The 26322-nt window shown below is 67.1% G+C and overlaps 4 protein-coding genes across 6 annotated transcripts; 2 read left to right on the top strand and 2 right to left on the bottom strand.

Moving 5' to 3' along the window:
- Nucleotides 1–3499: 3499 nt before the first annotated feature.
- SFTPB (surfactant protein B) lies at nucleotides 3500–11152 on the top strand. The gene is given in 8 exon segments (XM_055696312.1): nucleotides 3500–3626; nucleotides 4793–4861; nucleotides 4945–4974; nucleotides 4976–5071; nucleotides 8514–8612; nucleotides 9836–10174; nucleotides 10839–10946; nucleotides 11044–11152. Coding segments are annotated over 8 exon segments (825 nt in total). The 5' UTR covers nucleotides 3500–3578; the 3' UTR covers nucleotides 11080–11152.
- Nucleotides 11153–11285: 133 nt separating this feature from the next.
- USP39 (ubiquitin specific peptidase 39) lies at nucleotides 11286–15825 on the bottom strand. Its single transcript, XM_055696284.1, has 12 exons — nucleotides 15459–15825; nucleotides 15122–15191; nucleotides 14906–15000; nucleotides 14006–14142; nucleotides 13765–13917; nucleotides 13423–13648; nucleotides 13258–13335; nucleotides 13098–13165; nucleotides 12680–13011; nucleotides 11772–11907; nucleotides 11578–11664; nucleotides 11286–11445 (listed from the first exon to the last, which is right to left on the bottom strand). The coding sequence occupies exons 1-12, from the start codon at nucleotides 15823–15825 to the stop codon at nucleotides 11398–11400; spliced, it is 1797 nt and encodes a 598-aa protein (XP_055552259.1). The 3' UTR covers nucleotides 11286–11397.
- A 128-nt stretch (nucleotides 15826–15953) lies between these two features.
- On the top strand, nucleotides 15954–18258 carry C18H2orf68 (chromosome 18 C2orf68 homolog). 3 transcript variants are annotated; one of them, XM_055696317.1, is made up of 4 exons: nucleotides 15954–16105; nucleotides 16202–16317; nucleotides 16894–17013; nucleotides 18051–18258. In XM_055696317.1, the coding sequence occupies exons 1-4, from the start codon at nucleotides 16066–16068 to the stop codon at nucleotides 18171–18173; spliced, it is 399 nt and encodes a 132-aa protein (XP_055552292.1). In that variant the 5' UTR covers nucleotides 15954–16065; the 3' UTR covers nucleotides 18174–18258. The 3 variants fall into 3 exon arrangements, with proteins under 3 accessions (XP_055552292.1, XP_055552291.1, XP_055552290.1); XM_055696316.1 differs by having other exon boundaries at nucleotides 15960–16105; nucleotides 16934–17013; XM_055696315.1 differs by having other exon boundaries at nucleotides 16066–16317.
- A 1727-nt stretch (nucleotides 18259–19985) lies between these two features.
- LOC129734177 (vesicle-associated membrane protein 5-like) lies at nucleotides 19986–24653 on the bottom strand. Its single transcript, XM_055696319.1, has 3 exons — nucleotides 24573–24653; nucleotides 22636–22767; nucleotides 19986–21253 (listed from the first exon to the last, which is right to left on the bottom strand). Exons 1-3 carry the CDS (start codon nucleotides 24573–24575, stop codon nucleotides 20996–20998), a joined length of 393 nt encoding a protein of 130 aa, XP_055552294.1. The 5' UTR covers nucleotides 24576–24653; the 3' UTR covers nucleotides 19986–20995.
- Between the last annotated feature and the right edge of the window lie 1669 nt (nucleotides 24654–26322).

Genomic DNA, 26322 nt, shown 5'->3' with positions numbered 1-26322 from the left:
ATGTGGGGACATGGGGGACATGTGGGGACATGGGGGGACACGGGGGCGTGGGGACATGGGGGGCCATGGGGGGACACGGGGGCGTGCGGCCATGGGGACACGGTGCCCGCAGGTGCCCCGTCTCCGCAGCCCCCCCAAGGTGCCGGCTGGCTGCAAGGACGCCTGATGTCACCAGTGTCCCCCACCCCGTCCCCCCGCGGTCGCCCACCGCCCGTGTCCCGGCAGGACGGCACCGGCGTCCCGCCACCCCGGGCACCGACGGTGGCACGGGGACCCCGACGGGGACAGCGGCGGGGCCAGAGGGGGGGGGGGGGGGGACACACGTGGGGGACAGGGGGTGGCAGCCCCCCGTGTCGCGGTGGCGGGGCACACGTGTCGCCGGCGCTGGCAGCGGGCCAGGGCCACCTCCCGCCGGGGCTATAAGAGGCGGCGGGTCGGTGCGGCGGGCGCTGCCATGGCACCGCCACCGCCACTGTCCCCCGCGCTGGCACCGCTGCTCCTGCTCTGCGCCACCGCAGGTAGGGACCCCCCGCGCCGCCCTGGGGGCCCACGCCGCTGCCCCCCCGCCCCCCCCAGCTGGGTGCTGCCCCCTGGGTGCCCCCCTGCAGCTGGGTGCCCCCCCAGATCTGAGTGACCCCACTAGAGCTGGGGGGGCACCCTTGGGTGGGGGTCCCGGGTGCCTGGGTCCCCTTAGGAGGCTGGGGGGGACCCTTGGGTGGGGGTCCCGGGTGCCTGGGTCCCCTTAGGAGGCTGGGGGGCACCCTTGGGTGGGGGGTCCCGGGTGCCTGGGTCCCCTTAGGAGGCTGGGGGGGGCACCCTTGGGTGGGGGGTCCCGGGTGCCTGGGTCCCCATATGAGGCTGGGGGTCACCCTTGGGTGGGGGGTTCCGGGTGCCTGGGTCCCCTTAGGAGGCTGGGGGCACCCTTGGGTGGGGGTCCCGGGTGCCTGGGTCCCCCCATGAGGCTGGGGGCACCCTTGGGTGGGGGTCCCGAGTGCCTGGGTCCCCTTATGAGGCTGGGGGGGCACCCTTGGGTGGGGGGTCCCGGGTGCCTGGGTCCCCTTAGGAGGCTGGGGTCACCCTTGGGTGGGGGGTCCCGGGTGCCTGGGTCCCCATATGAGGCTGGGGGTCACCCTTGGGTGGGGGGTCCCGGGTGCCTGGGTCCCCATATGAGGCTGGGGGTCACCCTTGGGTGGGGGTCCCGGGTGCCTGGGTCCCCTTATGAGGCTGGGGGGAGACCCTTGGGTGGGGGGTCCCGGGTGCCTGGGTCCCCATATGAGGCTGGGGGGTCCCTTGGGTGGGGGTCCCGGGTGCCTGGGTCCCCTTATGAGGCTGGGGGTCACCCTTGGGTGGGGGGTCCCGGGTGCCTGGGTCCCCATATGAGGCTGGGAGTCACCCTTGGGTGGGGGGTCCCGGGTGCCTGGGTCCCCTTAGGAGGCTGGGGGTCACCCTTGGGTGGGGGGTCCCGGGTGCCTGGGTCCCCTTAGGAGGCTGGGGGGCACCCTTGGGTGGGGGTCCCAGGTGCCTGGGTCCCCCCATGAGGCTGGGGGTCACCCTTGGGTGGGGGTCCCGGGTGCCTGGGTCCCCTTAGGAGGCTGGGGGTCACCCTTGGGTGGGGGTCCCGGGTGCCTGGGTCCCCATATGAGGCTGGGGGTCACCCTTGGGTGGGGGGTCCCGGGTGCCTGGGTCCCCTTAGGAGGCTGGGGGCACCCTTGGGTGGGGGGTCCCGGGTGCCTGGGTCCCCTTATGAGGCTGGGGGCACCCTTGGGTGGGGGGTCCCGGGTGCCTGGGTCCCCATATGAGGCTGGGGGGGCACCCTTGGGTGGGGGGTCCCGGGTGCCTGGGTCCCCATATGAGGCTGGGGGGTCCCTTGGGTGGGGGTCCCGGCTGCCTGGGTCCCCCATATGAGGCTGGGGGGCACCCTTGGGTGGGGGTCCCGGGTGCCTGGGTCCCCATATGAGGCTGGGGGGTCCCTTGGGTGGGGGGTCCCGGGTGCCTGGGTCCCCTTAGGAGGCTGGGGGCACCCTTGGGTGGGGGGTCCCGGGTGCCTGGGTCCCCTTAGGAGGGTGGGGGAGACCCTTGGGTGGGGGGTCCCGGGTGCCTGGGTCCCCTTAGGAGGGTGGGGGAGACCCTTGGGTGGGGGGTCCCGGGTGCCTGGGTCCCCCCATGAGGCTGGGGGTCACCCTTGGGTGGGGGTCCCGGGTGCCTGGGTCCCCATATGAGGCTGGGGGGCACCCTTGGGTGGGGGTCCCGGGTGCCTGGGTCCCCTCAGGAGGCTGGGGAGGACCCTTGGGTGGGGGGTCCCGGGTGCCTGGGTCCCCATATGAGGCTGGGGGGCACCCTTGGGTGGGGGTCCCGGGTACCTGGGTCCCCTTAGGAGGCTGGGGGCACCCTTGGGTGGGGGGTCCCGGGTGCCTGGGTCCCCATATGAGGCTGGGGGCACCCTTGGGTGGGGGTCCCGGGTGCCTGGGTCCCCCTTAGGAGGCTGGGGGTCACCCTTGGGTGGGGGTCCCGGGTGCCTGGGTCCCCTTATGAGGCTGGGGTCACCCTTGGGTGGGGGGTCCCGGGTGCCTGGGTCCCCATATGAGGCTGGGGGGCACCCTTGGGTGGGGGTCCCGGGTGCCTGGGTCCCCTTAGGAGGCTGGGGGGCACCCTTGGGTGGGGGTCCCGGGTGCCTGGGTCCCCTTAGGAGGCTGGGGGGCACCCTTGGGTGGGGGTCCCGGGTGCCTGGGTCCCCTTAGGAGGGTGGGGGGAGACCCTTGGGTGGGGGGTCCCGGGTGCCTGGGTCCCCCCATGAGGCTGGGGGTCACCCTTGGGAGGGGGTCCCGGGTGCCTGGGTCCCCATATGAGGCTGGGGGTCACCCTTGGGTGGGGGTCCCGGGTGCCTGGGTCCCCATGTGAGGCTGGGGGCACCCTTGGGTGGGGGGTCCCGGGTGCCTGGGTCCCCTTAGGAGGGTGGGGGAGACCCTTGGGTGGGGGTCCCGGGTGCCTGGGTCCCCCCATGAGGCTGGGGGTCACCCTTGGGAGGGGGTCCCGGGTGCCTGGGTCCCCATATGAGGCTGGGGGTCACCCTTGGGTGGGGGGTCCCGGGTGCCTGGGTCCCCATGTGAGGCTGGGGGCACCCTTGGGTGGGGGTCCCGGGTGCCTGGGTCCCCTTAGGAGGCTGGGGGGGCACCCTTGGGTGGGGGGTCCCGGGTGCCTGGGTCCCCATATGAGGCTGGGGGCACCCTTGGGTGGGGGTCCCGGGTGCCTGGGTCCCCTTATGAGGCTGGGGGAGACCCTTGGGTGGGGGTCCCGGGTGCCTGGGTCCCCTTAGGAGGCTGGGGGGGACCCTTGGGTGGGGGGTCCCGGGTGCCTGGGTCCCCTTATGAGGCTGGGGGGCACCCTTGGGTGGGGGTCCCGGACGCGTGGGTCCCCCCATGAGGCTGGGGGTGGGGTGGGGGGCTATGGGGGGGTGGGGGGGTGCCGGGTGCCCCCTGCGGCCGAGCTGGGGTCCCGGGTGCTGACGGTGCTGCAGGGCGGGGGGGGGGCGGGGGGGCCCTGCGGGGAGCCCCCCCACCGCCGCGTGCCGGAGCGGGGACATGACGCTGCGCTGCGGGGCCCTGGGGCGCTGCGCCCCCCCCACCCTGGTGAGCGCCCCTCCCCCTGCAGCCCCCTCCCCCCCCTGTCCCTCCCTTTGTCCCCATGCGCCCCCCATATGTCCCCGTGTGCCCCTGACCCCCCTTGGCACATCGTCCCCATGTCCCCCCTGTCCCCATTCCCCCGTGTCCCAACACGTCCCTTGTCCCCCCATGCCCCGCCATGTCCCCACATCCTCCCCTGTCACCCTATGTCCCGACATGTCCCCCGTGTCCCCACTCCCCCATGTCCCTCCATTCCCCCATGTCCCCACTCCCCCATGTCCCTGTGTCACCCCATGTCCCCACATCCCATGTCCCTACATGTCCCCGTGTCCCCACTCCCCCATGTCCCCCATGTCCCTCCATTCCCCCATGTCCCTGTGTCACCCCATGTCCCCACATCCCATGTCCCCTACATGTCCCCGTGTCCCCACTCCCCCATGTCCCCCATCTCCCTCCATTCCCCCATACGTCCCATGTCCCCCCATGTCCCTGTGTCACCCCGTGTCCCCACATCCCATGTCCCTACATGTCCCCCGTGTCCCCACTCCCCCCATGTCCCCCATCTCCCTCCATTCCCCCATACGTCCCATGTCCCCCCATGTCCCTGTGTCACCCCATGTCCCCACATCCCATGTCCCTACATGTCCCCGTGTCCCCACTCCCCCATGTCCCCACTCCCCCATGTCCCTGTGTCCCCCCATGTCCCCACATCCCATGTCCCTACATGTCCCCGTGTCCCCACTCCCCCATGTCCCCCATCTCCCTCCATTCCCCCATACGTCCCATGTCCCCCCCATGTCCCTCCATTCCCCCATGTCCCTGGGTCACCCCATGTCCCCCACATGTCCCCGTGTCCCCACTCCCCCATGTCCCCCCATGTCCCTCCATTCCCCCATGTCCCTGGGTCACCCCAAGTCCCCACATCCCATGTCCCTGTGTCACCCCGTGTCCCCACATCCCATGTCCCTACATGTCCCCGTGTTCCCGCTCCCCCATGCCTGTGTCCCCCCCATGTCCCCCCATGCCCCGTGTCTCCACACCCAACACCCCCCACGCCCCATGTCCCCACGCCACACGTGTATGTCCCCATGTCCCCACGCCACATGTCCCTGTGTCCCCCAAGTCATTTCCCCACATCCCACCTCCCCCATGTCCGCTGCCACCTCTCGCAGGACACATGTGACAACTGCCAGCAGATCGTCACCTTCCTCACCACCATAGCCAACGAGTCGGCCACCAAGGTGCCCATGGGGACAGGGGGGGACAGGGGGGGCGGGGGGCGTCGCAGTGCCAGCGCGGGGTGCCATGGTGGCTGTGGGCGCAGGTGGCCGTGGAGGGCTTCCTGCAGCGGGAGGTGCGCGGCGCTGCCACTGCCCTCCCTGGTGTCACCCTGCCGCGACCTGCTGCACCGCCACCTTGACCGCGTGGTCACCGACCTGGGGAGCCGCCTGGTGAGTGGGCACCCATGGGTGCTGTGGTGGAGGGGTGGCGGTGGCACGGGGTGCTGGGGGCACTGGGGACACCGTGCGTGCGCCTGGGGACGCTGCAGGGGTGCCGGGGGACACCGTGCCATCCAGGGACACCTTAGGGTGCTGGGGGGGTGGGGGGTGTTGGGGACACTTTAGGGGTGCCAGGGGACACCGTGCCATCTAGGGACACCTTAGGGTGCTGGGGGGGTGGGGGTGTTGGGGACACTTTAGGGGTGCCAGGGGACACTGTGCCATCTAGGGACACCTTAGGGTGCTGGGGGGGTGGGGGGTGTTGGGGACACTTTAGGGGTGCCAGGGGACACTGTGCCTTCCAGGGACACCTTAGGGTGCTGGGGGGGTGGGGGTGTTGGGGACACTTAGGGGTGCCAGGGGACACTGTGCCATCTAGGGACACCTTAGGGTGCTGGGGGGGGTGGGGGTGTTGGGGACACTTTAGGGGTGCCGGGGGACACCGTGCCATCCAGGGACACCTTAGGGTGCTGGGGGGGGTGGGGGTGTTGGGGGACACTTTAGGGGTGCCAGGGGACACTGTGCCATCTAGGGACACCTTAGGGTGCTGGGGGGGGTGGGGGTGTTGGGGACACTTTAGGGGTGCCAGGGGACACTGTGCCATCTAGGGACACCTTAGGGTGCTGGGGGGGGTGGGGGTGTTGGGGACACTTTAGGGGTGCCAGGGGACACTGTGCCATCCAGGGACACCTTAGGGTGCTGGGGGGGTGGGGGTGTTGGGGACACTTTAGGGGTGCCAGGGGACACTGTGCCATCTAGGGACACCTTAGGGTGCTGGGGGGGTGGGGGTGTTGGGGACACTTTAGGGGTGCCAGGGGACACTGTGCCTTCCAGGGACACCTTAGGGTGCTGGGGGGGTGGGGGTGTTGGGGACACTTTAGGGGTGCCAGGGGACACTGTGCCATCCAGGGACACCTTAGGGTGCTGGGGGGGTGGGGGTGTTGGGGACACTTTAGGGGTGCCGGGGGACACCGTGCCATCCAGGGGACACCTTAGGGTGCTGGGGGGGTGGGGGGTGTTGGGGACACTTTAGGGGTGCCAGGGGACACTGTGCCATCTAGGGACACCTTAGGGTGCTGGGGGGGTGGGGGTGTTGGGGACACTTTAGGGGTGCCAGGGGACACTGTGCCATCTAGGGACACCTTAGGGTGCTGGGGGGGTGGGGGTGTTGGGGACACTTTAGGGGTGCCAGGGGACACTGTGCCATCCAGGGACACCTTAGGGTGCTGGGGGGGGTGGGGGTGTTGGGGACACTTTAGGGGTGCCAGGGGACACTGTGCCTTCCAGGGACACCTTAGGGTGCTGGGGGGGGGTGGGGGTGTTGGGGACACTTTAGGGGTGCCAGGGGACACTGTGCCATCCAGGGACACCTTAGGGTGCTGGGGGGGGTGGGGGTGTTGGGGACACTTTAGGGGTGCCGGGGGACACCGTGCCATCTAGGGACACCTTAGGGTGCTGGGGGGGTGGGGGTGTTGGGGACACTTTAGGGGTGCCAGGGGACACTGTGCCATCCAGGGACACCTTAGGGTGCTGGGGGGGGTGGGGGTGTTGGGGACACTTTAGGGGTGCCAGGGGACACTGTGCCATCTAGGGACACCTTAGGGTGCTGGGGGGGGTGGGGGTGTTGGGGACACTTTAGGGGTGCCAGGGGACACTGTGCCTTCCAGGGACACCTTAGGGTGCTGGGGGGGGTGGGGGTGTTGGGGACACTTTAGGGGTGCCAGGGGACACTGTGCCATCTAGGGACACCTTAGGGTGCTGGGGGGGGTGGGGGTGTTGGGGACACTTTAGGGGTGCCAGGGGACACTGTGCCATCCAGGGACACCTTAGGGTGCTGGGGGGGTGGGGGTGTTGGGGACACTTTAGGGGTGCTAGGGGACACTGTGCCATCTAGGGACACCTTAGGGTGCTGGGGGGGTGGGGGTGTTGGGGACACTTTAGGGGTGCCAGGGGACACTGTGCCATCCAGGGACACCTTAGGGTGCTGGGGGGGTGGGGGTGTTGGGGACACTTTAGGGGTGCCAGGGGACACTGTGCCATCTAGGGACACCTTAGGGTGCTGGGGGGGTGGGGGTGTTGGGGACACTTTAGGGGTGCCAGGGGACACTGTGCCATCCAGGGACACCTTAGGGTGCTGGGGGGGGTGGGGGGTGTTGGGGACACTTTAGGGGTGCCAGGGGGACACTGTGCCATCTAGGGACACCTTAGGGTGCTGGGGGGTGGGGTGTGTTGGGGACACTTTAGGGGTGCCAGGGGACACTGTGCCTTCCAGGGACACCTTAGGGTGCTGGGGGCGGGGGTTGGGGACACTTTAGGGGTGCCAGGGGACACTGTGCCATCTAGGGACACCTTAGGGTGCTGGGGGGGGTGGGGGGTGTTGGGGGACACTTTAGGGGTGCCAGGGGACACTGTGCCATCTAGGGACACCTTAGGGTGCTGGGGGGGGTGGGGGTGTTGGGGACACTTTAGGGGTGCCAGGGGACACTGTGCCATCCAGGGACACCTTAGGGTGCTGGGGGGGTGGGGGTGTTGGGGACACTTTAGGGGTGCCAGGGGACACTGTGCCATCTAGGGACACCTTAGGGTGCTGGGGGGGTGGGGGTGTTGGGGACACTTTAGGGGTGCCAGGGGACACTGTGCCATCTAGGGACACCTTAGGGTGCTGGGGGGGGTGGGGGTGTTGGGGACACTTTAGGGGTGCCAGGGGACACTGTGCCATCCAGGGACACCTTAGGGTGCTGGGGGGGGTGGGGGTGTTGGGGACACTTTAGGGGTGCCAGGGGACACTGTGCCATCCAGGGACACCTTAGGGTGCTGGGGGGGGTGGGGGTGTTGGGGACACTTTAGGGGTGCCAGGGGACACTGTGCCTTCCAGGGACACCTTAGGGTGCTGGGGGGGGTGGGGGTGTTGGGGACACTTTAGGGGTGCCAGGGGACACTGTGCCTTCCAGGGACACCTTAGGGTGCTGGGGGGGGTGGGGGGTGTTGGGGACACTTTAGGGGTGCCAGGGGACACTGTGCCATCCAGGGACACCTTAGGGTGCTGGGGGGGGGGGGTTGGGGACACCATGCTACCTGGGGACACTGCAGGGGTGGCAGGGGACACTGTGCCTTCCAGGGACACCTTAGGGTGCTGGGGGAGGTTGGGGACACTGCAGGGGTGCCAGGGGACACCATGCCATCCAGGGTCACCTTAGGGTGCTGGGGGATTGGGGCCACCATGCCAGCTGGGGACACCCTGAGGTGCTGAGGGGTTTGGGGACATCACACCAGCTGGGGACACCTCAGGATGTTGGGGGAGCAGCTGGGGACACTGTCCATGCAGGACACCTGGGGGTGCCTGGGGACACCGTGCCACTCGGGTCACCTCGGGTGCCCCATGCTGTGTCCCCAGAAGCCCTCGGTCATCTGCGCCCGGCTGGAGCTGTGCCCGGGCGAGCCCGGGGGGCCCCCAGCTGTGCCCCTCTCCGGGGCGCTCAGCACCCACCTGCAGGTACAGCACCTTGGGTGGGGGAGGGGGGTGCCCGGCCCCAGCACAAGGTCTGCTGGCCACCAGCATGGCCACCTCCATGGGCACCTGTGGGCATCTCCATGGACATGATCATCGCTTTGGGTGTGGGCATCTTGGTGGGCATCTCTGTGGGCATCTCCATGGGCATGGGGCATCTCGGTGGGCATCTCCATGGGGATGGGCATCTTGGTGGGCATCTCCACGGGGATGGGCATGGGCATCTCAGTGGGCATCTCCAGGGCATCTCAGTGGGCATCTCCATGGGCATGGGCATCTTGGTGGGCATCTCCATGGGGATGGGCATCTCGGTGGGCATCTCTGTGGGCATCTCCACGGGCATGGGCATCTTGGTGGGCATCTCCATGGGCATGGGCATCTCGGTGGGCATCTCCATGGGCATGGGCATCTTGGTGGGCATCTCTGTGGGCATCTCCACGGGGATGGGCATGGGCATCTCGGTGGGCATCTTGGTGGGCATCTCCATGGGGATGGGCATCTTGGTGGGCATCTCTGTGGGCATCTCCACGGGGATGGGCATCTCCATGGGGATGGGCATCTTGGTGGACATCTTGGTGGGCATCTCCACGGGGATGGGCATGGGCATCTCGGTGGGCATCTCCATGGGCATGGGCATCTTGGTGGGCATCTCCATGGGGATGGGCATCTCTGTGGGCATCTCCATGGGCATGGGCATCTCCATGGGGATGGGCATCTTGGTGGGCATCTCTGTGGGCATCTCCACGGGGATGGGCATCTTGGTGGGCATCTCCATGGGCATGGGCATCTTGGTGGGCATCTCCACGGGCATGGGCATCTTGGTGGGCATCTCCATGGGCATGGGCATCTCGGTGGGCATCTCTGTGGGCACAGGCATGGACATGGGCATCTCTGTGGGCTATGAACATCTCCATGGGTGTCTGTGGGCGCCTGTGTGGGCAGGGACACAGGTGTCTGTGGGCACGGGCAGCTCCGTGGGTCTCTGTGGGCACCTCCACAGACACGGGTGTTGGTGGGCGCCGTCCCCTCCATGGGTGCCACTGTGGGCGCAGCGCAGGGCCCCCCGAACATGGGCACACGGGGCGTCTGCGGGGGCACCGACGCGGCCCTAAGCACAGCGGGGGGGCTGGGCACCCGCGGGCCCCCCTGTGGGCACCAGCACGGCCACAGCCCCACCATTAGTCTCCAGAGTGAACGCCCGCCCGCAGGTGCCCACCGGCGAGGCGCTGCCGCTGCCGCTGCCGCTGTGCTGGCTGTGCCGCACCTTCGTGGCCCGCGCCGAGGCCGTCATCCCGGTGGAGAAGGTGGCAGCGGCAGCGGCGGGGCTGTGCCGGGTGCTGCCGGCGGTGGCGGCGGGCGCGTGCCAGTGCCTGGCCCAGCGGTACGCAGCGCTGGCGCTGGAGGGGGTGCTGGGGCGCCTGGGCCCCCGCCTGCTCTGTCGCCTGCTCTTCATCTGCCGCCCCGAAAACGGTGACGCACCATTGTCACCGCCCGGGCCGTCCCTGGCGGCCGCCGTGGCCCTGTTGGCTGCTTGCGTTGGCACCGAGGTGAGCGGGGTGGGCCGTGGTGGCACGGGTGGGGGTGGCACTGCAGGGTGAGTGCCTGGGGACACGCCTGGGGGTGGCACAGGGCACCCAAGGGTGTCACAGCCCCAAGGGGACATGCTGGGGACTCAAAGGGTGGCAACCTCAAGGGACACGCCCCTGGGGACACGTCTTGGGGCGTCAAGAGCCCCTGGGGACACGCTCCAAGGTGTCACAGCCGCTGCAGGGGACACATCCCGGGGTGTCACAGCCCCTGGGGAAACACTCAAAGGTGTCACAGCCCCAGGGGACACGTCCCAGGGTGTCACAGCCCCAGGGGGACATGCTGGGGCCCCAAAGGGCGGCAGCCCCAAGGGACACGTCCCAGGGGTGCCACATTCTCAAGGGAGTACCACAACCCCTGGGGACACAGCGAGGTCCCCAAAAGGTATCACACCCCCACACAATGTGCCAGGGTCCCCGAGGATGTCACAGCCCCTGGGGGACGCACTCAGGGGTGTCACCAGGTATAGGACCCTCTGAAGTGGGGTGGGGACACCGAGAACGCCACAGCCCCACGGGTCACACCAAGGATGTCACAGCCCTGGGGAGGGGGTTCCCAGGGGTGTCCCCACCCTGGGGGGACACACCAGGGGACCCCCCTGACACCCATGTCCCTACCCTGCAGGACCTGGGAGCAGGCCACCCTCTCCCTGCATTGTCCCCAAAGCTGGGACCCTGCGCCCTGGGCCCGGCCTACTGGTGCTCCAGCCCCGAGGCCGCCCACCGCTGCCAGGTGAGCTGGGGGTGAGGCGGGGGGACACCGAGGGGACAAGGGGGGGGCCTGGTGCCCGCCTTACCCCCAGCTAACACCCCCCCCCGCTCTCCCCCAGGCCCTGCAGCACTGCCAGGAGCACGTCTGGATGTAGGAGGGCACAAGGAGCCCCCCAGCCCTGCCCCCCCCGGCCCCCAGCCCCCCAATAAAGCTTGGATGCTGCTGTGCCTCAGTTTCCCCGGTTTGGGGGGGGGTGGGGGTGGGGGGGCTTTTCTCGGAAAGCAGGTGGGTTTTCACACCTCCCAAAAAGCTGCAAAACCCACGACTCCCCCAAACGCAAGGAGAGAAGCAAAGGCGGAAAATGGTTACAAAAATACAGTGGGTGGCGTTTAATGGGGGAGAGGGGGGCGGGGGGGGGCTCCCGGAGGGGGGAGGGGCACCCCCCAAGAGGCTGCTGCTCTCCCCGGGGTGCTCAGGCGCCTTGTTGGTTCGTCTCATCCTCCTCACGCCGCTTCCAGATCTGTGGCAGAGTGGGGGAGGGGGGTCAAGGTGGGGCGAGGGGACTTTTTTTTTTTTTTTTTTGGGGGGGGGGGGGGGGGGGGGGCACAGCTGTCCCCCAGGACCCCCCCTCGCTGTCACCGCAGCCCCTCACCTGGATGTACGCCTCCGAGAGCGTGATCATCTGCGGCAAGATGTCAGTCACCTGCAGGTCCTGCAGCTCGTACCACTTCCCGGTGCCCTGTGAAGGGACAGGAGGGGACAGAGGGGATGTCGGGGGGGGGGGGGAGGGGGCACCCCCCTTGTCACACACACACACACACCCCCCCGGGGGCGAGGGACACTCACGTGGTGCAGCACGTGGATGCGGTACGAGCCCTCCGAGGGCTTCCCGTCGTGCACGATGTTGGCGATCAGGTCGTAGGTGGTGTTGGCGTGCGCCGCCTGCACCTCCTCCGACAGGTACTCCCGCAGGTCCACGTTCCTGGGGGCCCCCCCGAGCAGCCAGCACCCCTCAGCCGGGGAGCACCCCCACCCCGGGGGCACCCCCACCCCGGGGGCACCCCCACCAACCCTGCCCAGATGCTTTCAAAACCCCCCTATGTGCTTTCAACCCCTCAAAACCCTCTTGTGATGCCGCCAAACCTCCCCCGGGCACCTCCAACCCCCCCCAGGGCACCCCCCCAAACCTCCCCCAGGAACCCCCACCCCCCTCCCAGGCACCTCAAAACCTCCCCTGGATGCCCCCAAACCCCCCCAAAACCTCCCCCAGGCGCCCCAAAACTTCCTCTGGATGCCCCAAACCTCCTCAAGGTACCTCAAAACCTCCCCCAGGAACCCCCACCCCCCTCCCAGGCACCTCAAAACCTCCCCCGGATGCCCCCAAACCCCCCAAAAACCTCCCCCAGGCACCCCAAAACTTCCTCTGGATGCCCCAAACCGCCTCAAGGTACCTCAAAACCTCCCCCAGGCACCCCAAAACTTCCTCTGGATGCCCCAAACCTCCTCAAGGTACCTCAAAACCTCCCCCAGGCACCCCAAAACTTCCTCTGGATGCCCCAAACCTCCTCAAGGTACCTCAAAACCTCCCCCAGGAACCTCCACCCCCCTCCCAGGCACCTCAAAACCTCCCCTGGATGCCCCGAACCCCCCCAAAACCTCCCCCAGATGCCCCCAAACCCCAGCGGAGCACAGAGAAAGGGAGACGGGGGCTCCACATGCCCACCCAGGGCACTCGCGTGATGTTCAACACTCACGTGATGGGGAAGTTGACGATGGTGGGGTTCTTCTCCACAAAAAAGTTGTTCTTGGTGAAGCGCTTGATGCAGAAGATGAGGTAGGGGGGCAGCTTGGTGAGCTGGAAGCGCTTCAGGAAGTTCTCCTTGTAGGTCTTGTACTCCTTCTCGGTGGCGCCGTTGAACTTGGCCAAGATGCTGAAGAGGGGCACCTGGGGGATGATGAGCTGCTCCTTCTCGTCCTTGTAGAGCGGCGCAGTGGGAAGGTCCAGCGTCAGGTACATGAAGGTGGATTCCACCATCATCTCCTGGTACTCGCTGTTCTGCAGGAGCTGCGCCTTCTCCTCGGCCGGCTGCGGAACACAGGGCTCAGGGCAGGGGCTTACAGACCCCCCCGGGGGCGAGGAACGCCCCCCCCTTTGCACCTCTGCATACTCACCAGATCCGGGTGAGGCAGTTTTTTGGTGAAGATGCGCATGGAGCCCTGGAAGACGTCGGTGACAATGGCTGTGGGGACAGAAAAGAGGTTGGGGGGGCAGTGGGGGTGACGAGTGTCAGGCGGGGGGGTGCCCCGGGGGCCGTCGCTGCCCCACGCTCACTCTTCTTCTTCTTCTTCGTGCCACCCAGGGCCGAGTGCAGCGCATTCAGGAACCAGGAGAGGAAATCCACCCCATCCCCTGCAAACCAGAGAGTAAATCAGAACCTGGGGTGCGGTGGGGGCTGGATCCAGCACCCCCTCCCCGCCACCCCACCCCGCTCCCCACCTTGCTTGGTGATCTGGAAGTTCTTCTTGCTGCAGAGGACCACGGCCTGCAGCATCTCGTGGGGCGAGACGTGCGCTTTGAAATTCCGGGGGTTCCACAGTTTCCGCATCAGCTCCCCGAAGCGCTGCACCAGCAGGAACATGATGTCCCCGGGCGGGCGCTGGATGCTCTTGTAGTTCTCCTCCTCCAAAAAATAATTCCTCAACGGCGGCACATTGGATAAAGCCTGCGGGAGAGGAGCTGGGCAGCACCCCCGCCAGCCCTGCGGGGTGGGTTTTGGGGGTTTTCACCCCACAAACGAAGCCTGGAGCCCCCCCCCCCCCCCCCCCCCCGCGGTGATACCTGGAGGACGGCATTGGCGTAGTCGTTGGCTTTGATGTTGTTGAGCCCCACGATGCCGGGCAGGTACGTGGTGCCGTCATAGGCACGGGAGAGCTTGGCCTGCTTGTCCAGGTTGGTGATCTGCTGCGCGGTGAAGGTGGGCTTCAGCACATACTGCGGGACAGAAATGGTGTCAGAAAAGAGGGGGGGAGCACAAAGGTGACCCCCCGCCCCCCCCGGGCGGCTCAGCCCCCTGCCGCACCGTGATGTCCTCCAGCGAGGAGTCGATGATCTCGTAGTTGTCGGGCAGGCAGTAGAACTTGAGGGTGTGGAGGTTGAGGAAGACATGGTGGCTGAACTGGACGCTGTGGATGTAGGCGTGAGACTTCAGCCCACGGCCTGGGGGGGGGACAGGAGGGGGTCAGGGTGGGGGGTGGGGGCCACGGCAGGGCGCTCGAGGGGGAGGGGGGATGGGCTGGGAGAACCTCGGGTCCCCAGAGACGAGAAAGGGGGAACTGAGCAGCCAGGAGGAGGTGGAAGTGAGACGGAAGCAATTCCCCCCCCCGCATCTGAGGGCTGCTTCACCCTGGGGGTCCCTGTGTCCCCCCACGCAGCACCCCGGCCCCTGGGTGTCCCCTGACAGCACCCCGCTCCCTGGCTGTCCCCTGTCACTCTCCCAAGGAACCATCCCTGTCCCTAGCTATGCCACATGATCCCCGCTGCAGCACCCTGTCCCTGGGTGTCCCCTGTATCCCCTGCAGCAGCACCCTAGTCCCCGAGTGTCCCCTGGGTCCCCCCCAGCAGCAGCCCCTAGTCCTTGAGCATCCCCCCTAGCAGCACCCCTTGTCCCTGGGGTGTCCCCACGTGCCCGCTGCAGCACCCCTGTCCCTGGTTGTGTCCCCCCCAGCAGCACCCCTGCCCCTAGGTGTCCCCCTGTCACACTCCTGTCCCTGGTTGTGTGTCCCCAAGCAGCACCCCTGTCCCTGGAGCGTCCCCATGTCCCCCAGAGCGGCACCCCTGCCCCTGGGGTGTCCCTGTGTCCCCCCCAGCAGCACCCCTGACCCTAGGCGTCCTCACGTCCCCCCATCAGCCACACCCCTGCCCCTAAGTGTCCCCGTGTCCCCCCAGCAGCACCCCAGCCCCCAGGTGAGGGGGGGCTCACCCTGGAAGTACTTCCCGCAGACGAGGCAGGCGTAGACGTTGATGTGGGACAGCGAGATGGAGCAGAGCTTCTCAAAATCAAAGTCCAGCACGCTCCTGGAACAGGGGCAGAGCTGTGGGCTGCCGGGGGGGGCCCCACAGGGCTAGAGGGGACCCCTGGGGTTGGGGGGGACCCCCGCTGGACCCCAAAAAGCCCCACCCCCTGCGCCCCGCTCACTTGTTGATGGTGTCCAGGTAGGGGCAGTGCCGGCTGCGCTGGTCCTCGGGGTCGAAGCGGCCATAGCGCACTGCGGGGGGAACGGCTTGTTAGCGACAAGGTGTCATTACCGCAGGGGGCACGGGGCCCTCGCAAGCACCGGGGGGGCGATGCTGACCGCCACCCACGGAGCAACCCCCTCCCCCGCCGCCATCGTGCACCCCCGGGGCTGAGCCTCGGTTCCCCCCTCCACCGGCCAGACCTTGGCTCAGGACCCGCCGGATCAGCCGCCCGCCCCCCCGCCAGCCCAGCGCCCTTCCCCTCCCCCCGTCGGCCGCCGTGCCCCCCCGGTCCCCACCGGTGGGCTCGGGCTCAGGGTCGGAGTCGCCGTCAGGCTCCCTCTCCCGCTTGACCCGCACCGGGCCGGTGGCGGCGGAGCCTCCCCAGGAGCCGCTCCCGCCGCCCGGTTCCCGCTTAACGCGCGCGGGATCCACCGGCAGGGGCAGGCCCAGGCCCGGGCCCGGCTCCGCCGCCTCCCGCCGCCCGCGCTCCCGTTCTGCCTCCCGCCGCCCCCGGGACCGCTCGGCCTCCCCATCCCGGCGGCTCCGCGACGAGCCCCGCGAGGAGGAGGAGGATGAGGATGAGGAGGAGGCGGTAGCGGAGGCCGCCGCCCGCGGGGCCGCCCGGGGTTCCCGGTCCCGCTCCCGCTTCCCGCGGCCGGACATGGCGCTGTGCGCAGGCGCGCGCCGGGCAGCACAGGGCGCTCACTTCCGGCGAGGCACTTCCGGTACGTCACTTCCGCTCATGCGCGGGGCGGGCGCCCCGCTGGCTTTTCAAGGGGCTTTTAAAGGGACCGCGTCCCGTTAGCGGCGGGGCGCTCCCCGCTCCCCGCGGGTGGCGGCCGATGGAGGCAGCGGCGGCGGCGGGCTGGCGCTGCCGGCCGGGCGGGCGGCTCGATATGAGCCATGGCTTCGTGCGGCACATCCGCCGCAACCAGATCGCCAGGTACCGGCAGCGGCGGGGCCCTGGGGACCCCCCTCCCCTGGGACGGGGCCCCCCGGTTCCTCCCCGGTAACCCCCCCGGTCCCCCCCGGTGCGCAGGGACGCGTACGAGCGGGCGGTGCGGCAGGCGCGGGGGCGGGCGCGGGGCCGGCTCACCCCGGCCCCCCCCCGGCCCCGACGCCCCGACCAACAGGTCTACCGGCCCCGGCGGCCCGGTGAGCGGGTGGGAGCACGGGGGGGGGGGGGCTGGAGCACGGGGGCACCCGGGAGTGGGATATGGGGGGCGACCTGGGGTGGGCCGCCTACGGGGGGGGTGTCACCCGTTGGGGGGGGGCACCCAGGGGTGGGGGGGGGGTGCATAAGGGAGGGTGGGGGGCACCCTAGGGAGGGCCAGGGCACGGGGGGGCATCCACGGGAGTTACGGGGCGGGGGGGCACCACGGCGGGGTCGACATGGGAGGGGGCGTCCCCCAGCGGTGATGAGGCTGGGAGCATCCCAGGGTGGGCCAAATGGGGGGGGGGGCTAAGAGAGGGGTGGGGATAGGGGCACCCCAGGGTGGAGTGAGATATGGCGTCACCTAAGGGAGCACCCCGGGGTTGAGGGGGCATCCCAGGGTGGGCTGGGACATGGGGGGCACCTTGGGGTGAGGGGGGACCCCGGGGTGGGCTGGGAATTGGGGGGCACCCAAGAGATGGGTGGGGTTGGGCGGCACCCCTGGGGCGGCACCCAAGGGTGGGCCAGGGCGTGGGGTGGGCTGCACTGGCAGCCCCCTGAGGGTGCAGACCCCACAGGGGGTCCCGGGAGAGACGCCAGCCCGGCCCCCCCCCCCAGCCGACACCCGCGGCCCCCGGCTCTTCTGCCTGGAGTATGAGGGGGACGATGGCCACGTCACCAGTGTCATCGTGCACCAGGTGGGGACCTGGGACCCCCAGCCCGGGGGGAGGCTGGCCAGGGCCGTGGGGGCACCTGTGGGTGCGGGGGGCAATGGGGGGGGGGGGTGCTGGGCACCCATGGGTGAGGGGGGGCAAGGAGGGGGGATGCTGGGGGTGGTGTGTGTGTGTGTCTGGGCACCCATGGGTGAGAGGTGGAAAGGAGGGGGGGGATGCTGGGGGGGGGGGTGGGTGTCTGGGGTGGGGGGAGTCTGGGCACCAATGGGTGAGGGGGGGTCTGGGGTGGGGGGATGCTGGGGGGAGTCTGGGCACCCATGGGTGGGGGGGTCTGGGGCGGGGGGATGCTAGGGGGGAGTCTGGGCACCCATGGGTGGGGGGGTCTGGGGCGGGGGGATGCTAGGGGGGAGTCTGGGCACCCATGGGTGGGGGGGTCTGGGGCGGGGGGATGCTAGGGGGGAGTCTGGGCACCCATGGGTGGGGGGGTCTGGGGCGGGGGGATGCTAGGGGGGAGTCTGGGCACCCATGGGTGGGGGGGTCTGGGGCGGGGGGATGCTAGGGGGGAGTCTGGGCACCCATGGGTGGGGGGGGTCTGGGGCGGGGGGATGCTAGGGGGGAGTCTGGGCACCCATGGGTGGGGGGGTCTGGGGCGGGGGGATGCTAGGGGGGAGTCTGGGCACCCATGGGTGAGGGGGGGCTGGGTCAGAGGGATGCTAGGGGGGAGTCTGGGCACCCATGGGTGAGGGGGGGCTGGGTCAGAGGGATGCTAGGGGGGAGTCTGGGCACCCATGGGTGGGGGGGGTCTGGGGCGGGGGGATGCTAGGGGGGAGTCTGGGCACCCATGGGTGGGGGGGCCAAAGGGAAGGACACTGTGCAGGGGGGTGTTGAGGCACCCATGGGTGCTGGTGGATGCCGGCTTCCCTGCAGTGAAGGGGGGTGCCGTGGGGCAGGGGTGCAGTAGGTGCCCTGCTGGGTGGGTGTGGGTGCTGCCGTGGGGCAGGGGCTTGCTGCCGGGGGGCGGTGGGGTGCCGTGGGGTACAGCGGGTGACTGGGTGCCGCAGGGGGACAGCGCGGAGGAGGTGACGCGGCGGGTGTGCGCCCAGAGCCCGCTGGAGCCCGCCCTGCGCCGGGCCCTCTGCCAGCGGGTGCAGGATGAGCTCAGCAAGCGCCGGGGGACAGGGTGACACAGCTGCCACCCCCGGGGGGACGCTGCCACCCCCAGGGACGGGCACCAGTTGCTGCCTGGTGTCAATAAAGGTGCTGTGAGGTGCTGGTGTCTGGCTGCACTTGGGGAAACTGAGGCACAGGGAGGGACCCCGGGCTGGGGGTGGCGGTGGATCTTGAGGACCCCAGTGTGTCACCATGTTGTATCCCCACTGTCACCGCCCTCAGCATCCCCTGCCATGGGTGCCAGGGTGCCCCTTTGTGGGTGACAATGGGTGCCATGTCCCCAGGATCCCCATCCTCTCGTCCCCCCACCCAGTGCCATTGTGTCCCCAGGGTTGTCCCCACCCCGGGACCCTCCATCACAGTGGCAGGGCCACAGCACCCTCCTGTGTCGTCGTCCCCCCCCCCCCCCCGCATTGGTGGCACCTGGGGACGAGACTGGGTGTCCCCGGGGCGAGTCCCACTGGTGTGTTGTCGTAGGGTCTCCTCGGAGCGGATTGTGGTGGGGTCTCCCCGGATTGGGTCCCTTTGTCATTGTAGGGTCCCCCAAGAGCAAGGCGTGCTGGCCTGTCACTGGGGGGGCTCCTGGGGGGGGCTCCCCAGCGCAGACCCTGCTGCTTTGTTATTGTAGGGGCTCCCCAAAACACATCCTGGTGCTTCTTTATCGTGGGGTCTCCGTGAACATCATCCCTCTGGCTTGTTGTTGTAGGGTCTCCCCAGAGCAGCTTCTGGTGCTTATTGTAGGGACCAGGATGTTTGTTATTGTAGGGTCTCCCCAAAACACATCCTGGTGCTTCTTTATTGTAGGGTCTCCCCAAAACAAATCTGGACGATTATGTATTGTAGGGTCTCCGTGAACATCATCCCTCTGATTTGTTGATGTAGGGTCTTCCCAAAATACCCTGACAGTTTGTTATTGTAGGGTCTCCCCAAAGCAGATCCTGGGGATTGCTTTTTTATTTATTTATTTATTTATTTATTGTGGGGTCTCTGTGGACATCATTCTACTGGGTTATTATTGTAGGGTCTCCCCAAAGCAAATCTTGATGCTTATTTATTGCAGGGTCCCCGTGGAGATCATCAGGCTGGTGTGTTATGCAGGGTCTCCGTGTGGGTCATCCAGCTGGTTTGTTATTGTAGGGCCTCCCCAAAACAGATCCTGGGGCTTATTTATTGTAGGGCCTCCCCAAAACAGATCTTGGGGCTTATTTATTGTAGGGCCTCCCCAAAACAGATCCTGGGGCTTATTTATTGTAGGGCCTCCCCAAAACAGATCCTGGGGCTTATTTATTGTAGGGCCTCCCCAAAACAGATCCTGGGGCTTATTTATTGTAGGGCCTCCCCAAAACAGATCTTGGGGCTTATTTATTGTAGGGTCTCCCCAAAACAGATCCTGGGGCTTATTTATTGTAGGGCCTCCCCAAAACAGATCTTGGGGCTTATTTATTGTAGGGTCTCCCCAAAACAGATCTTGGGGCTTATTTATTGTAGGGCCTCCCCAAAACAGATCCTGGGGCTTATTTATTGTAGGGCCTCCCCAAAACAGATCTTGGGGCTTATTTATTGTAGGGTCTCCCCAAAACAGATCTTGGGGCTTATTTATTGTAGGGCCTCCCCAAAACAGATCTTGGGGCTTATTTATTGTAGGGTCTCCCCAAAACAGATCTTGGGGCTTATTTATTGTAGGGCCTCCCCAAAACAGATCTTGGGGCTTATTTATTGTAGGGCCTCCCCAAAACAGATCCTGGGGCTTATTTATTGTAGGGCCTCCCCAAAACAGATCCTGGGGCTTATTTATTGTAGGGCCTCCCCAAAACAGATCCTGGGGCTTATTTATTGTAGGGTCTCCCCAAAACAGATCCTGGGGCTTATTTATTGTAGGGCCTCCCCAAAACAGATCCTGGGGCTTATTTATTGTAGGGCCTCCCCAAAACAGATCTTGGGGCTTATTTATTGTGGGGGTCTCTGTGGACACCGTTCTGCTGGGTTATTATTGTAGGGTCTCCCCAAAGCAAATCCTGGTGCTTATGATCCACCAAAACAGATCCTAGTGCTCAGTTATTGGAGGGATCTCCAGGATGGCTGGTGCTCATCCAGCTGGTTTGTTATTGCAGGGTCTCCCCAAAGCAGATCCTGGGGCTTATTTATTGTAGGGTCTCCCCAAAACAAATCTTGATGCTTATTTATTGTGGGGTCTCCATGGAGATCATCAGGCTGGTGTGTCATTGCAGGGTCTCCATGTGGATCACCCAGGTGGTTTGTTGTTGTAGGGTCTTCCCAAAGCAGATCCCGCTGGTTTGTTGTTGTTGTGTCTTCCCGAAGCAGATCCTGGTGCTTATTTATTGTAGGGTCTCCTGTGGGGATCACCCGGCTGGTTTGTTGTTGCAGGGTCTCCCTGTGGATCACCCAGCTGTAGGATCTGTAGGATCTGCCCAAAGCAGATCCCGCTGGTTTGTTGTTGTTGTGTCTTCCCGAAGCAGATCCTGGTGCTTATTTATTGTAGGGTCTCCTGTGGGGATCACCCGGCTGGTTTGTTGTTGCAGGGTCTCCCTGTGGATCACCCAGCTGTAGGATCTGTAGGATCTGCCCAAAGCAGATCCCTCTGGTTTGTTGTTGCCGGGTCTCCTCAAAACGTCTGGCTGGTTTGTTATTGTAGGGTCTCCCCAGAACACATCCTGGGGCTTATTTATTGTAGGGTCTCCCTGTGGATCACCCAGCTGCTGTTACTGTAGGATCTGCCCAAAGCAGATCCCCTGGTTTGTTGTTGCCGGGTCTCCCCGAAGCGGATCCTGGGGCTCTGTTACCGCGGGGTGTCCCCGGAGCTCCTCCGGCTGCTCCGTCACCGCGGGGTGTCCCCAAGGCCCGTCGGGCTCCTTGCGGCGCTGGGGGCTCGGTCCCCACCGGGGGGTGTCCCGGGGGGGCGGCAGCAGTGAGGGGGGGTGGGGGGGGCCCGTGCCAGCCACAGCGCCAGGCCGATGGCCAGGAGGAGGAGGAGGAGGGTGCCGAGGCCGATGGCCACCAGTGCCACACGCCAGCGCCGGTGTCCCCTGCGCTGCTGCCGTGCCACCGCCCGGGTGCTGCGGGTGAACGTTGCGCCCTGCAGGGACAGCCCGGGGGGGTCTATAGGGTACTGCGCCCCGGCCGTATAGGCCTATAGTGGCTGGGGGGGCACTATAGGGACGTGTGGCCCTATAGCACCCCACGGCCCTGTAGTGTCCCCCCCCCCGGGGCTGTATGGCCCTATAGTGTCATCCCCCCCCCCCCCCCCCCCCCCGGGGCTATATGGCCCTATAGTGTCCCCCCGTCCTCCCCCCCGGGGCTGTATGGCCCTATAGTGTCCCCGTCCCCCCCCCCCCGGGGCTATATGGCCCTATAGTGTCCCCCCGTCCTCCCCCCCGGGGCTATATGGCCCTATAGTGTCCCCCCGTCCTCCCCCCCCGGGGCTATATGGCCCTATAGTGTCGTCGTCCCCCCCCGGGGCTATATGGCCCTATAGTGTCGTCGTCCCCCCCCGGGGCTGTATGGCCCTATAGTGTCGTCCCCCCCCGGGGCTATATGGCCCTATAGTGTCGTCCCCCCCCTGGGGCTGTATGGCCCTATAGTGTGTCCCCCCCCGGGGCTATATGGCCCTATAGTGTGTGTGTTCCCCCCCCCCCGGGGCTGTATGGCCCTATAGTGTGTGTGTTCCCCCCCCCCCGGGGCTATATGGCCCTATAGTGTGTGTCTTCCCTCCCCCCCGGGGCTGTATGGCCCTATAGTGTGTGTCCCCCCACCCGGGGCTATATGGCCCTATAGTGTGTGTGTCCCCCCCCGGGGCTATATGGCCCTATAGTGTGTGTGTCCCCCCCCGGGGCTGTATGGCCCTATAGTGTCGTCGTCCCCCCGGGGCTATATGGCCCTATAGTGTGTGTGTCCCCCCCCCCGGGGCTATATGGCCCTATAGTGTGTGTCCCCCCCCCCCCCGGGGCTATATGGCCCTATAGTGTCCCCCCCCAGGGGCTGTATGGCCCTATAGTGTGTGTCCCCCCCCCCCGGGGCTATATGGCCCTATAGTGTCCCCTCCCAGGGCTGTATGTCCCTATAGTGTGTCCCCCCCCCGGGGCTATGTGTCCCTATAGTGTCCCCCCAGGGCTCTGTGTGCCCCTCCAAGGGCCATATGTCCCTATAGCGTGTCCCACCCTGGAGCCATGTGTCCTTATAGGGTCCCCCAGGGCTCTGTGTGTCCCTATAATGTGTCACCCCTGGGGCTGTATGTCCCTGTACTGTGTCCCACCCTGGGGCCTGTGTCCCTATAGTGTCCCCCCAGGGCTATATGTCCCTATAGCATGTCCCACCCTGGGGCCGTGTCCCTAAAGTGTCCCCCCCAGGCCTCTGTGTGCCCCTCCCCAGGGCTATATGTCCCTATAGCGTGTGTCCCCTGGGGCCGTGTGTCCCTGTGGCGTTCCCCACCCCGGGCCATACGTCCCTATAGGTGCCCACCATGCTGCGCAGCTCCTGGGCCCGGCTGTCGAGCTCGCTGAGGTGCCCGTCCCGCTCCAGCGCCCGGGCGAAATTCTGCTTCATCAGCTCCGTCACCTCCTCGGCCTCACGCTGGCAGCGTGCCAGCCCTGCCTGGGGACAGGGACACCGTGGGGACACCGGCACCGGGGGGGGGGGGGGGGTGGACTTGAGGGGGGCTGCGGGGGTGGGCCACCTGGGGGACATGGGGACCACTGGGACACGGGGACTATAGGGACAGACACCATGGGGACATTGGGGACATGGCACTATGGGAATGGGTGGATGTGGGGACACAGGGACTGTAGGGGCAGACACTGTGGGGACATGGGACTGTGGGAACGGGGGGATATGGGGACACTGGGACCATTGGGACACAGGGACTAGAGGGACAGGGACCATGGGGACACAGGACTATGGGGATGTGGGGACATGGGGACCATTGGGATACAGGGACTAGAGGGACAGGGACCATGGGGACATTGGGACCGTGGGGACATGGGGACCATTGGGATACAGGGACTAGAGGGACAGGGACCATGGGGACATTGGGACCGTGGGGACATGGGGACCATTGGGATACAGGGACTAGAGGGACAGGGACCATGGGGACATTGGGACTGTGGGGACATGGGGACCATTGGGATACAGGGACTAGAGGGACAGGGACCATGGGGACACAGGACTATGGGGATGTGGGGACATGGGGACCATTGGGATACAGGGACTAGAGGGACAGGGACCATGGGGACATTGGGACCGTGGGGACATGGGGACCATTGGGATACAGGGACTAGAGGGACAGGGACCATGGGGACATTGGGACCGTGGGGACATGGGGACCATTGGGATACAGGGACTAGAGGGACAGGGACCATGGGGACATTGGGACCATGGGGACATGGGGACCATTGGGATACAGGGACTAGAGGGACAGGGACCATGGGGACATTGGGACCGTGGGGACATGGGGACCATTGGGATACAGGGACTAGAGGGACAGGGACCATGGGGACACAGGACTATGGGGATGTGGGGACATGGGGACCATTGGGATACAGGGACTAGAGGGACAGGGACCATGGGGACATTGGGACCGTGGGGACATGGGGACCATTGGGATACAGGGACTAGAGGGACAGGGACCATGGGGACACAGGACTATGGGGATGTGGGGACATGGGGACCATTGGGATACAGGGACTAGAGGGACAGGGACCATGGGGACATTGGGACCGTGGGGACATGGGGACCATTGGGATACAGGGACTAGAGGGACAGGGACCATGGGGACATTGGGACCATGGGGACATGGGGACCATTGGGATACAGGGACTAGAGGGACAGGGACCATGGGGACATTGGGACCGTGGGGACATGGGGACCATTGGGATACAGGGACTAGAGGGACAGACGCTATGGGGACACAGGGACCATGGGGATATGGCACTATGGGAATGGGGGCTATGGGGACACAGAGACCACTGGGGACACAGGGACCATGGGGACTTCAGGCCAAGGGCACTTCAGGGAAGGAGCCCGTGGGGACACGGGGAACGCGGGGACAGGCACCGTGGGGACACGGGTATTGTGGGGACAAGGGAACCTCCGGGAAGGAGACCGTGGGGACACAGGGGCCACGGGGAGGGGGCGCAGGCCGCGTGAGGAGGGGGACGTGGGGACCGCGGGTGCCCCATGGCGGTGGCACCAGGGGCCGTTGGCACCGGCGGGGGGGGGGGGAGGGGAACGGGACCCCGGCGACACGGGACACACACCAGCACCGCGCGGCCGTGGGGACAGGGCACGGGGGCACGCGCGGGTGGGTCCCCCCCCGGGTGCGTGTGTCCCCCCTCTGTCCCCTCCCCCCCCCCCCCCCCCCCCCCGGGAAGCGAAAGCGGCGGCGGAGCCCCCGCGCTCACCATGGCCCCGCGGCTGCGGCCGGGCCGGGGGTCGCTGCCGGCACCGGGGCCGCTGCCCGGGGGTCGCTGCCGGCACCGGGGCCGCTGCCCGGGGGTCGCTGCCGGCACCGGGGTCGCTGCCGGCACCGGGGTCGCTGCCCCGGGGGTCGCTGCCGGCACCGGGGTCGCTGCCCGGGGGTCGCTGCCGGCACCGGAGCGCCTGTCCCCGTCCCAGCCCGGGCCCCAGCGGCCGCCCCCGGCGGGAGGGACCGGGACCGCCCCGTGTCCCCGGGGCTACAGCGCGGCCGGTGCCGGTCCCTGTCCCCTCCCCGCCCCCCTCGGGGACCCAGCCCCCAGCCGTGCCTGGGTGCCGCCGGGACCCCCAGGTCCCCAGATGCAGCCCCCCCCCCCCCCATGGGTCCCCAGGTCCCCCCCCGTGAAATGTGTCCCCAGGTCCCCCCAGCCCTGTACCTGCCGGGCCCTCAGGACCCCCCCGCTCAAGCCCCCCAGCTGTGGGTCCCCCCCACACCTGGGTCCCTGTGGACCCTCATGTCCCCACGTCCCCACCCCCCACCCCCTACTGCGGGCCGTGCCTGGGTGGCAGCGCTGCCACACTGTGTCCTTTGTCCCCTGGCACCAGTCACATGCCTGGCACCGCTCCCCTCCCCTGGCGCAGCGCCTGCCTGTCCCCACGCCTGTCCCCACCCGTGTCCCCATGTCCGAGTCCCCACCCGTGTCCTCACGTCTGAGTTCCCATCCGTGTCCCCACGCCTGTCCCCACCCGTGTCCCCATGTCCGAGTTCCCATCCGTGTCCCCACGCCTGTCCCCACCTGTGTCCTCATGTCTGAGTTCCCATCCGTGTCCCCAACCGTCCCCATGCCTGTCCCCATCCATGCCCCCACGCCTGTCCCCACCCGTGTCCTCACGTCTGAGTTCCCATCCGTGTCCCCACGCCTGTCCCCACCCGTGTCCTCACGTCTGAGTTCCCATCCGTGTCCCCACGCCTGTCCCCACCCGTGTCCTCATCCCATCCGTGTCCCCACGCCTGTCCCCACCTGTGTCCCCGCGCCTGTCCCCACTCATGTCCTCATGTCTGAGTCCCCATCCGTGTCCCCACGTCCCCACACCCGTCTGTAAGAGTCGGTCTACAGAGAACGACATTGTCTCAACATTGCCGAGCGAGACCTGGAGATGGAACGGTCCTCGTGGGCACCAAGACCCCAGGACCCCGGGAAGGAGAACTGGTCGGTACCAGTACGGCGCCGTTCCCTGCCACCCGGGACCGGCAGGAACAACTGGGACAAGGCCACGTACCAGCCGTCCAGAAGATGGATCACAACCGTGGTCATAACGAACCAGAAAACAATACAAGGACACACCTCCCGGTGTGAAGCCACCCGCCTCCGGGGCAAACCACCCCTCCCCGGACACGTGTGACAACCTGGCTCCAGACGGGGGAGTCTGGAACAATCCATGGGCCAGAGGAGCAGCAGGGCGCGCTGCCTGCCATAAAAAGATGCCGCCTTCGCAGCTGGACTTTGATCTTCCCCACCAGGGATCACGACGAGCGGAAGGACCAGCGCGACGCTGCCTGGACCTGGGACCACAGGGACACCTTGGACCCGTGGTGGTCACCATAATCCTCTTTCCTTTTTCTTTTTCCTTCACCTTTTATTCGCTCTCTGCCTTCCCGCCTAGCGCACGCCGCTTCACGGGCAAACAATCAACTGTGCTGCTTGGCTGCGGCGTAACCCCTCGCCGTGGTCGCCT

This window comes from Falco cherrug, chromosome 18 (assembly GCF_023634085.1).
Source record: "Falco cherrug isolate bFalChe1 chromosome 18, bFalChe1.pri, whole genome shotgun sequence".
Classification (NCBI taxonomy): domain Eukaryota; kingdom Metazoa; phylum Chordata; class Aves; order Falconiformes; family Falconidae; genus Falco; species Falco cherrug.
Note: the sequence above shows the minus strand (reverse complement) of the source record. Positions and strands in the feature narration are given on the sequence as shown.

Excerpts from the sequence above, each read along its gene's own strand:
- USP39 (XM_055696284.1), bottom strand. The coding sequence starts at position 15,825 with ATGTCCGGCCGCGGGAAGCGGGAGCGGGACCGGGAACCCCGGGCGGCC. Across the intron at positions 13,918-14,005 it reads CCTCGCTGGAGGACATCACG|TATGTGCTGAAGCCCACCTT; the intron begins GTGCGGCAGGGG and ends TCTGTCCCGCAG. Across the intron at positions 11,446-11,577 it reads TCTCGGAGGCGTACATCCAG|ATCTGGAAGCGGCGTGAGGA; the intron begins GTGAGGGGCTGC and ends ACTCTGCCACAG.
- C18H2orf68 (XM_055696315.1), top strand. The coding sequence starts at position 16,066 with ATGGCTTCGTGCGGCACATCCGCCGCAACCAGATCGCCAGGTACCGGC. Across the intron at positions 16,318-16,893 it reads CTACCGGCCCCGGCGGCCCG|GGGGTCCCGGGAGAGACGCC; the intron begins GTGAGCGGGTGG and ends CAGACCCCACAG. Across the intron at positions 17,014-18,050 it reads CCAGTGTCATCGTGCACCAG|GGGGACAGCGCGGAGGAGGT; the intron begins GTGGGGACCTGG and ends TGGGTGCCGCAG.
- LOC129734177 (XM_055696319.1), bottom strand. Across the intron at positions 21,254-22,635 it reads CCCAGGAGCTGCGCAGCATG|GGCGCAACGTTCACCCGCAG; the intron begins GTGGGCACCTAT and ends CTGTCCCTGCAG.